General features: G+C 40.0%; 1 protein-coding gene across 1 annotated transcript in view; it reads left to right on the plus strand.

The window, feature by feature from the left end:
• GNPDA1 (glucosamine-6-phosphate deaminase 1) overlaps positions 1–9,222 on the plus strand; it is a 15,729-nt gene extending 6,507 nt beyond the window's left edge. The window contains exons 4-7 of the mRNA XM_069102705.1: positions 1,858–2,040; positions 3,838–4,022; positions 6,645–6,819; positions 7,844–9,222. Of these exons, the coding sequence (XP_068958806.1) occupies positions 1,858–2,040; positions 3,838–4,022; positions 6,645–6,819; positions 7,844–7,923 (623 nt within the window). The 3' untranslated portion in view covers positions 7,924–9,222. The remainder of the gene's footprint in view (positions 1–1,857; positions 2,041–3,837; positions 4,023–6,644; positions 6,820–7,843) is intronic.
• Positions 9,223–11,348: the final 2,126 nt, after the last annotated feature.

Below are 11,348 nucleotides of genomic sequence, written 5' to 3' on the forward strand. Positions count from 1 at the left end.
GCATTTGTCCCCCAGGAGTCTGTAGAGCAGGGATGTTTAACCTGGGGTCCATGAACTTGATTTAAAAAATTCTACGAAAACTATTTCAATATAATTAGTTTTCTTTGTAATCCTATATAGTTATCATAGGCATTTAAAAACATCATTCTGAAAAAGACTCCATGAGCTTCCTCCAACTTCATGACACAAAAAGGTGTCGAGTGGATGTGGTCTCACCAGGGCAGAAAAGAGGGGGACTATCACTTCCCTAATCTTGGACATTATGCTTATTATAGCTTGATTTCATTCGCTGACTTGGCAGCCGTTGAGCTAGCAGGCCACTAGAACCCCCAGATCTTTAAAAAAAAACATTGAGCATACTTTCCCTATTACTTCTGGAGTATAGTGTTTAATTCTGGATCCCATATTTTAGGAATGCTTTGCTTCCCCATTTATTCACCTTGATTCCCATGATCCTCACCTTTACTCTGCCTCAGCTCTACACATCTCTCATCATCACCCACAAGTGTTCTGCCTCCACAGTCCCAAACTCTGAAATTCCTTTATCTGATCATAACCTCTTGTCTTTCCATTTTCCCCCTGCACTTTACCCCTCTCCTAAACCTATTTTCTTTCTACCTTCCTTAACCTTTCTTGGCATTCATCCTCTTCTCTCCATTCACTGCAAAGTTGCCATAATAATTCAGGCCCTCAGATTCTTACCTGGACTATTGCAGTCAGTACCCTCTTAACCAGACATCCAGTCTGTCCTTTCTCCAAAATACCCTCCACAAAGAGATATTCCTAAAGACAGCACAAGCCTGACCATGTCACCTCCCAGCTCAGGAAACGTCACTGGTTCCCAGTAGCCTCCAGAATATAATATAATTTCCTCTGTTTGGTATTTAAAGCCCTTAACAGTCTGGTACTAGCCTATATTTCCAGCCTGATTGCACATCATTACTCCCTTCCACATACAACATGCTACAGACAAACTGCCTAAATTGTTGATCCACATAGACAACATTCTATATACCTTTGCTTAGCTTGTTCTCATAGCTGGATGCATTCTTTCTTCCTTTTGGAACCCTTGCTCCCTTCAAGGCTTATCTCAAATTCAACTTCACAGAACCTTTCTTGATTTTCTTATTGTTAGTATTCTTCCCTAGGCTTCCCCCCCAACCCTAATTTTGTGTGTGTTTATTTTGTATTTATCTCATGTTTGCTTATCTGTGAACTCGTAGAATGTAAGTCCCCCTGAGGACAAGGACCCTCTTTTGTAACTGTATTCTGTCTAGCAATGCCTTGCATGTAGTAGGCACTTATAAAATGCTTGTTGACTGATCAATGGACATTGATATACTTGAAGGCAAACAGCAAGAGGGTGAAAAGACTTGAGTCATGCCACATGGGGATGAGTTGAAGGAATCTGATTTAGTCTGCAGAAGAGAAGACTTGGGGAGGCAACATGGTACCTGTCTTCAGAAATCAGAAAGTTGTAATGTGAAAGGGGATTAAATTTCATCTTCTTGGCCCCAGAGGGCAGAACTAGAAGCAGTGGGTGGAATCTGCAAAGAGGCAGATTTGGGCCCAATAAGGAATATTTGTAACAACGGAGAGCTTTCCAAAAATGGGATGCGTTACCTTGAGAGGTACTGGGCTTCTCTTCCCTGGAGGTCTTCCAGCACAGGAGGGATAACCACTTATCAGGGAAGCTGTAGAAGGGATTCTTTGTCAGTGTAGGTTGAGTCAGATAATGTTCCTTCCAACTCCCAGGTGCTACTGCCCTCCCCAGCATACATTTACCTTGTGTTTAGTGTCTTATCACCTACTTTTGGGGAAGAACAGAAAGACAACAGTATTTCTGTGGTTCCTTAGGCCTCCCGCGTAACCACCCTGAGAGCTACCACTCCTTCATGTGGAACAACTTCTTCAAGCACGTTGACATTTCCCCTCAAAACACCTATATCCTGGATGGGAATGCAGATGATCTGCAGGCAGAATGTGATGCTTTTGAAAAGAAGATCAAGGAATCTGGAGGGATTGAGCTTTTTGTTGGAGGTGAGCTCAAACTTGATGCATGTTCTGTCAATAAGTATTTGAGAGGAGGTGAAAGCATAGTTCCTGCTTCACAGATAGTTAGGAAAAAGGCTGCTCAGCTTCTCATTTCCTGCCTTGGCCCTAACTCACTTCTTCCACTCCCACTCCACACCTCTGACATGAAATTTTACCCATCTTTTTGTTGTCCTGCTTCCTATTAGAAACAGTGTACAGTTTGTTATGGTGGGAGGTCGTCATATTGCATGGAAACAATGCCATGTAACATTGAGCCAAACTACTTCTCTAAAGGCCTGAGCTCCCCCATCCATAAATTAAGGGAGCTGGATTAGGTGATCTTAAGGTCCCTCCTAGATGAAATATTCATTGAGTGAATCCAATGAAACAATTCCTTGGCTACATTATTTTACTTTTAGATTGTTCAGTCTTTGAGGGCAGAATGATCCAGTAGAAAAAGCAATGGATTTAGAGTCAGAAGACATAGGTCCAAATCCTGGCAATACACTGGGCAAGTCACTTGACCTCTTGACTTCAGTTTCCATATCTATAAAATGAGGAGTTTGGATTAGATTACCTATGATAAAATTCCATGCAGCTCTAAATTTATGTTTATTCGCAACTATGTACAGTAATAAAAGAAAGTATTTGTTTGGCAAATAAAGAGAAGTCTGAAGGTGATGATGTAAGGATGGACAAGGATATTCTATCCCAGTTTTTGTACCTACCATCCCCACCAGACTCCTGAGCTTAATTAGTGTGGTGATTCTGGTGTGTTTAAAGGTATTGGAATAATTTCTCCACCAGATGGGTTTGGGAGCAGGGGAAGAGACTAATTTTTCAGCTCCTAAAGTTATGAAAGGATTAGGGAGGAAGTGTTTGCTTTTTGGAAAAAATTGTAAGCCTATTGAGGGCAGGCATAATTTGTCTCCCAGATACTTTATAACTACCTAACACGAGCACAGCACACAAATGGTCACAACTTTTCGGTTAACTAGGATGGCTTAACTGAATTATTTTTTAATATAATAGTCAACCTTGTATATGCGTGCACATATCTATATTTTGTGTACTTTTAATAACCAGCACACCCCTTTTTCTCCTGTGTTATGAACTCTGAGACTCACTTGATAAATTTTATGAACTTATGAAAGTAAGCTTTTTTGGGGCGGCCAGGAAGCACAGTGAGTAAGAGCACTGGCCCCAGTGTCGGGATGACCTGGGGGATTTAATCCAGGCTCAGACACTTAGCATCCACCCAGAAACACCTGGCTGTGTAACCTTGAGCAAGTTACTTAACCCCAATTGCTTTAAAAAATAAATAAATAAAAAGAAAGTAAGCATTTTTAACATAATCCACAGTGGAACTGTCCTGAGCTTATGTCTGAAAATTTGCTGTGCTAAGCCTGAGCTGTCAGTTACATAACCAGGATACATTGTGTTCAATAGTAAATTGTAGGGTCACATATTTGTATCATTTTAACTTTTTTCAAAAGTGCTTAATCTCTATTATCTTTATCTTTAAACTAGGCCTGTGAGGTAGCTGGAGAAGGTGGTATTTCTATTTTAATAGATGAAGAAACTAAGCAGAGAGACTTTTAACTTTTCCCAAGGTCCCCCATAATATAGCTAGTTAGCAGAAGTATGTGGGCTTGTTTTCCATTGTACCATGTTCTGTTGGTGGCTCTTTGGTCATTGTGTCCTGGTGTCTGTGATCTTGATGATTCAGGGGAATCTCACCTATCGATGAGGGAGTGTTGACTTCATGTCAAGTCTTCCTCATACCACCTATTTCCTGTGCAGGTATTGGCCCTGATGGGCACATCGCCTTCAATGAGCCTGGTTCAAGTCTGACGTCTAGGACCCGAATGAAGACTCTGGCCATGGATACCATCCAGGCCAACTCTAGGTTCTTCGATGGAGATCTTTCGAAAGTCCCCACAATGGCTCTGACTGTGGGTGTGGGTACAGTCATGGATGCCAGAGAGGTGAGATAATAGAAGGGCCCTGGGTCTTCTTGGCATTTATTCTGGGACCCTTGTCCATAATGTAGGTCTTCTTTTAAGAGAGGAATATGATTCCTTCTCCTTCCTGTTCCAGAATAGTATAGAGCATATCTCTGGGAAGGGCAACAGACTCATGGGACACGGCCCTTCTGTTTAATTAGTGTTTGTAAGATGTTTCTTTTTCTTGAGTGTGTAATTACACGACAAGGGATTTAATATTGGCATGTGAGATAGAACAGTGCCCATAACACTTCTTGTTTTCCTTTTTACTGCTCTGTATTGGGGGAAGTTGTGTTTCCTTCCAGCAGACACCTGTGTCCCATTGTCCAAGATTGGGTGGTAAATGTGGGCAGGGCTAATTGGATTCAGTTAACCTTCCAAATAGGTATGTTCAGTTTGTTTCAAGATGCAATTCTTGTCAATGGAATCCATTATTTGCACTGACTGACTTTAAAATTTCAGAGATGCTTTATTGTAATTCCTGATAGATATTCAACAGGAAAGTGGCTTTAAACATTTTGATTTTCCAGTTGAGTTGCTCATCTTAAATGCAAATTTAAAGGAACTTTTTTTTTTTTTTTTTTTTTTTTTTTGCAAGGTGGAGAACTTTTTCCTTTCTCTCCCTCCCCATTTTGTTTTTAAACTTTGGGTGGGTTCATTTGTTCCTTGAACTAATAGATGGTTTTGTCACTGTATTTTTAAATTCTTCCCTGAAGGGTGTAAAATGTTGATGCCTTAAAGGCCTTTCTTCCACCTAGCATTGCCAAAAAAAATGTTATAACCATGACTTGATGAAGAGAAGCCTCATCAGGGAATTGGAAAATGTGGTTTCTATCCCAAATTTATACTACTGCTGGATGGCACAGAGTCACTTCAGCTACTGCTATCTTGGTTTTCTTATTTTAAGACAGGCATAATCTCTTTTTTTTTCTTGCTTTTTTTGGAGGGGGCTTAGGCAAGGCAATTGAGGTTAAGTGACTTGCCCAAGGTCACATGGCTAGTGTTAAGTGTCTGAGGCCAGATTTGAACTCAGGTCCTCCTGACTTCAGGACCGGTGCTCTATTTACTGTAAGAATAAGTCAAGATGAAAGGTTGTGGGGAGAGAAATCCAAAGTTTTAGGGGCTCTGAACTTTGATTCAGTCACAGAATTTTTTTTTAGCTAGAAGAGTCTCTGCCTATCATTTATTCACAGTGGTTACTTTATGTAAAACAAAAACAGCAACGATACTTTAATGAAAGAAAAGCAGCTCCAGAGCCCCAGTCTTCAAGTTGGCTCTTGCCTCAACTCCTGAGTTGGATGGTCAGTGTTAACTAGTGTATATTTCCTGTAATTAGAAGTAGAGACTGAGAATATGTGTGTTTATAGAGTTCTGAAGCAAGCACATGCTGTTTGCTTGCCCAGTTCTTTCCCTGAGGCCTCATGTATTTTACAATCTCAGAGAAGGAAAGCAAAATAGAAGGGCCAGCATGTCACCCCCTTCTTTGTAGTTTGCCCCCTTAAAGGGTTTAACTTTCGGCTCTGGTATTTGGGCTGTGAGATTTGGTTATAAAATTAAAAATAAGAATTTTTATATTTAAGAAAAGCCAGTTCTGATACAATCCGTCTTTATAACCTGACTAATGTATAATGTGAAAGTATTTACAGATCCTGTACTTGACTGTATGCCGCCATGGTGGGGAGGGGAAGGAAGGGGACAAAATGTGAATCTCAAGGAATAGTGGAATTGAATCTCGTAAACAAACAAATTAATTTAAAAAAAAGCCAGTTAATGATTTTTGGATAGGCATTCATTAAGGTGTCTAATTCCCTACTGGTGACTAGGTTAGGTAATAACCTTCTGGATTTTATAGATACTCCCTGGAACCCCTTTATAGACAGCTTGTTTTTTCAGGTAGGTAAAAAGTAAGAGTACCCATTTTACAGCTTGGAAAATGGAGGCCTGGGGGACGTTACAGGAAGCAGATTTCAGTGTTAGAACTGACTGAAGAAATGTCTGTGTCCATCTGCCTTTTCACAAAGATGTGTTGGAGTAATAGTTGGCAGTTTTATATCACTTTGAAGTTTGCAAAGTGCTGTGACAAATGGTCACACAGTGCCAAAGGTGGGATTTGAACCAAGGTCTTCCTTACTCCAAGTTCACAGAACCACATAGCTGCTAAACCAGGAAGGAACCTTTACCTCCATCTAGTACAACCCGTACCTCTATAGGAATCTTCTCTACAATGGATCATTGACCATTCCCAAGTCAGACTTCAAGTGAGGTAGATAAGCAACCACTTCCCTCCTCACCCTTCTCTAGCCTTTGTTGAATCTCTGCCACCTCCTCCGTGAAGGCTTTTCCTAATCCCAGTATTCCAGCTGCTGTACTGTATGCTAGCAGTGGCATAAATATCAGGTAGTTTATTATTTGCTATTAATGTTCTAGGATTTTATGAACTGAGAGCAGAGAGATTATATCTACTCCAATTCCCCATTTTATACCTGAGCAAATAGGCCCAAGAGAAATGGTTTAGTGACAGGGCCACAGCAAATCCTTGGGGACCTCAATTACCTCTCTGTCCAGTGTAGTCTCTTAATGCTACACTTGTTTTCCTTTCTCTAGGTCATGGTCTTAATTACGGGTGCCCACAAGGCATTTGCACTGCACAAGGCCATTGAGGAGGGGGTAAGTCACATGTGGACTGTGTCTGCCTTCCAGCAGCACCCCCGTACAGTATTCGTGTGTGATGAAGATGCCACACTGGAGCTTAAAGTGAAAACTGTTAAGTATTTCAAAGGTGAGAGTTGATATGGAATTAGAGAGGGACGAATTTCACTTTCCTACTTTGGCTCTTTCAATCTCTGGATGATATAAATAAGCAAAATCATAACCTCTTATAAATACTGGTTTCCTTCTTCACTCCTCTCCATAATATTGGCAGGATTTGTCCCTCAAGAAGGTTTGACTTTTACAAGGGCATGGACGCTAATTGTTTAAGAGAGTGATTTTTTTTTAGAATGGAGAGAATTATAAAGTTAAAATATCCCAAATATTGTGAATAATAAAAGACCATCTAATTCCTGTACTGTGGTCTGGATCCTTAGTTTTCATACTGTTATAGATTGAGGGCCTCACATTGTTAAATAACTACCTAAGGTAAGCCACTGATTAGACTAGGTGCCCTTGGACTTTTCACTTGATACAAGGTCACTGTGACTTCAGTTAAAGCAAACGGACTATGCAAAAATCCTGATTTAGATTCACTTTCACCAGAAATCCTACACAGATGTCACATCATGGTGTGTATCTAACCCTGGGTTCTTTGAAGATTAGGCCTGGTGATAATAGTAGACAGCAAGCTTAATACCCAGAGAAACAACCAATGCAATCTTAGGCTGCATAAAGAGACTAAATCCAGAAATGAGGGAGTTAGTTGTTCCATTAAGTTGTCCCATTTCTTCAAAACACCTCTGAGCAGTCTTCAAGATAGATGGGGATTTCTTTTCAGATAGGAATTTGCTCCAATGTCCCTTCCAATGCTGAGATTTTGTGACTGAGTTAAGCTGAAAAGGCTTCATTAACATACCTGGTGTACTTAAAATGACTTCTATAATTTGATAAATTATAAATAAGAAAATTTATGGGATATAGCTGTTGCATTAAAGCCTTATTAGAGTCCGTGCGATTCCTATCCAAAAGGTGTTTATGGCCTAGAAGACATTGGAAAAAAGTTAGAGTCTCTGGGGATGGCCTCTGAAAACTATTCTTTAACGTACCTCAACTTGAGCTATCCATGATTTTTGTTTTTGTTCTTTTGGTAGGGTTGATGGCTGCTCATAACAAGCTAGTGGAACCACTGCACAGTATAAAAGATAGAAGACCCAGTCTTCCAGGAAAATAACTTACCCTTGGAGCCAGCTATCCAATCCCCAGAGATTACTTTGAGGGAATAGGTCTTTGGGGAAAAAAGTTTCATTGATTAAATATTTATATGCCCACTCCAAACAATGTTTTGTCTTCCATTGATGAAAATGATTGTAGATGGTTATTTTGTACTCAGTTGTAAGGATTGAAGCTTACAGAAATTGGTGTTCTGTGCTGTAATTTGATTTTCTCTGAAGTATGTTATTTCCTGTTTTCTATTGCCATGTTCTACCTGCTAAATAAGGGAAAAAAGATGTAGAAATGCCCAACAAGAACTTTTTTTTTTAAAAGTGCCCCCAAGGCAAAGGGAGACACAAAAAAGCATGAATGCACAAACTTTGTTTAGAAGATTCTTGTCTTTTTTGGGGCGGCCAGGTGGCTCAGCGAGTAAGAGCCCCGGCTCCAGTGTCGGGATGACCTGGGATCGAATCCCGGGCTCACACACTCAGCACCACACCCAGAAATAACTGGCCGTGTAACCTTGAGCAAGTTACTTAACCCCGATTGCTTAAAAAAAAAAAAAGATGTCTTTTTTGGTAACATACGGGAGAGCAGACCTGGGGAAAGTGGACACTTTGGACCCGAACGGGATTAGTGACGAGTGTAGGTGGGAAGAATTCGGTCTTTTTTTTCCTGGTCTTCTCTTCCACGGCAGTCCCCTTCCTAGGATTGGGTTTAATACAATGTTTCAGTCTTGAGATCTGTGAATCCGAGGCTATACGTGTTGGAAAGTCTACCTAGTAGTTTTCCTAACCCTATTTAAAATGCCTGTGCACTTTTCCATCATGTCATATATTCATTCAATAAACATTTATCATCACCCACTCTGGACAACGTATTAGGCACTGAGGGTGATGGTAAGCTAGATCAGGTATATTGTCCCTACCCTCTAGGACTTTTCTCCATATACCCCAGATATATTTTGCTGAAGGGAGGACATCTTGTGCTGTTGTCTGTCTTCTTCTAGACAACAAGAACTTCCACTGTTGCTCATTCTACTACTGTTAGGATGGCCACACTCATCCCACTCAATCCACAGCCTTCTTACTATCTAATCTACGTGCCTATGACAAGCTGCTGTTGGCTCCGTTTTGGGGGAAAAAGTCTTTTGAGTGTGATTCAGGTGCCTCTGACAGAACTTTTGAATACTGTGTTTTCTACTTGTATTTCAATTTTAGATTTTATGTGATGAGTAAAATTCTGTTTTAAGCTGATGGATAAATGGACTTGTTTACAATGTGTTATTTTCTATTAAATTCGATATTTTCAAATTGAACATGGTGAAGAGTAATGAACTTTCTTAATCCTTCCCGACAAAGACGACTGGCATGTTTAATCTGGTTGGCCCTTATGTGTGACACTTCTGATGTATGAGAAAGAGCCACTAAGATTTTATATCTCAAGACCTGGGGTAGCTACATAGCCTTGGGCAAGTCACTGAGCTAATGGGCTTCTCCTCTTCCAGTTCTAAATCCTATGATCATAATTAACTTAAAATTTATTTTGGAAGGTGTTGGAATAATGTTGGGTTTTTCTTGCTTAGTTGCAATAACACATGAAACTGATCATGTTTTTGTTCCTGCATTTCATCTTCTTATGTCCATATACTTACTACCCCTCACTACCTTCCATCACTGCACAGAAAAAAATGAAGTTAAGATAACAATTCTGCCTTGATCTTCATATTGTAGATGCTTAAAGTTCATAATCATCATTGATATTAAAACCACCCTAGGGAAGCTTCCATAACTAGTTTTCTGACCACAGAGATCTGCTTGCTGATTTTATTAAACTTGGATTCATGAAACTGTCTGATTGTTAAGTCTGAGAGGACAAAATAGTGTTATGATTCTCTTGCTCCTAATTTATTAAAGGCTTTACCTGTAACTTAATCTTTACTTCATTCTCTGTTGATGCCTATAGAATTCTGGAGTTCACTGCTTTGCTTACATAGAGTAATAGGCTGTCAATGTTGGTGTAAACTAGAATGTCCTTAATGTTTTCGTATTACCACATTCTGCCTGCCTTTCTAACATAATCAGTTGGCATACCTGCCATTTTGTGTACTTGGTATGTGGAGGGGGGCATAGTGGGAAAAACTGCCCTTAGAACCTGTCTTTTTTTCCCTTTTTTTTTTGGTGGTGGAAAGGCAGGGCAATAGGGGTTAAGTGACTTGCCCAAGGTCACTTGGCTAGTAAGTGTTAAGTGTCTAAGGCTGGATTTGTATTCAGGTCCTACTTACTCCAGGGCCAGTGCTCTATTCACTGTGCCACCTAGCAGCCCTAAGAGCCTGCCTCTGAATGCTTCTATACACCTAGTAGCATCTCTCTTAAGACTTTAAGTTGCAGAGGAAATTTCCAATGAAATCACAAGTTTAGTTCCTACTCCATGCATGTATATACACACATACAAGAAGGAAAAAAGGAGAGAAAATAGGAGATCAAATGCACTGTCAGCTGATTGCATCACTAGTCCATTTAATCAATTATGCTCAATAATCCTGCTGTAGTTTGACCACAACACAGACTTGTGTGATCTACTGGTGACATTTGTTAGTAAGTATACAAAATCTTTTATCATCATTACCATGAGTTTAAAATGTATTTAATAACCTTTTATAGTCTCAGAATGTGGCTCAATGACCAGAAATTCTTTTCTACCACTCACATCTCAGGGTTTAAATCCGTTTGTAAATACTCTGCAATCTGGTTTGAAGTTTTTTTTCTCATGAACTCTAAATGACTTATATCTATCTTTATAATACTAAGGATAATACAATCATCCCAGAAAACTAGTTGGAGCCTTGGAAAACACTGGGATCACTAAGAAGTAAAAACTCAAAATAACCCATTTGTTTTTCAAGATTTTGCGGTTGGGTTTTTTAGGGGTTAAACATGATTTAGGTTGGACACCCTTGCATTATAACAAACTCAGTATATAAACAAGGCCAGAAAATAGTGATGACTACCACTCCTTTCCATGGGATAAAGAGGGCCTCAAAACCTTAAGTGGGCTTTCTCTACTTTGCTGAACCTGGACACAAATCTACCATTTTAGGTGATTTTTGTGTCTGCTTCCTCTAATCTTGGCCTATTTGGGGAGAAAAGCTGCTTGAATGGAAGGTTAGCCTCAGCTTACATACCTTGTATACTACTTAGCATATTGTAACAAAAATTACAGTCTAGGGGTGTCGGGAACCTTCGGCCTGGAGGCATGTGGCCCTCTAGGTCCTCAAGTGCAGCCCTCTGACTGAATCCAAACTTCATAGAACAAATTACCTTAATAAAAAGCCTTGTTCTGTAAAACTTAGACTCAGTCAAAAGGCTACACCCAAGGACCTAGAAGGCCACATGTGGCCTCCAGGCTGTAGGTTCCCCACCCCTGAATTATACCATGCTATTA

Source organism: Petaurus breviceps, unplaced genomic scaffold (genome assembly GCF_028583685.1).
Source record: "Petaurus breviceps papuanus isolate PSGF00001 unplaced genomic scaffold, PetGlider_PUasm1.0 551, whole genome shotgun sequence".
NCBI classification, from domain to species: Eukaryota; Metazoa; Chordata; class Mammalia; order Diprotodontia; family Petauridae; genus Petaurus; species Petaurus breviceps.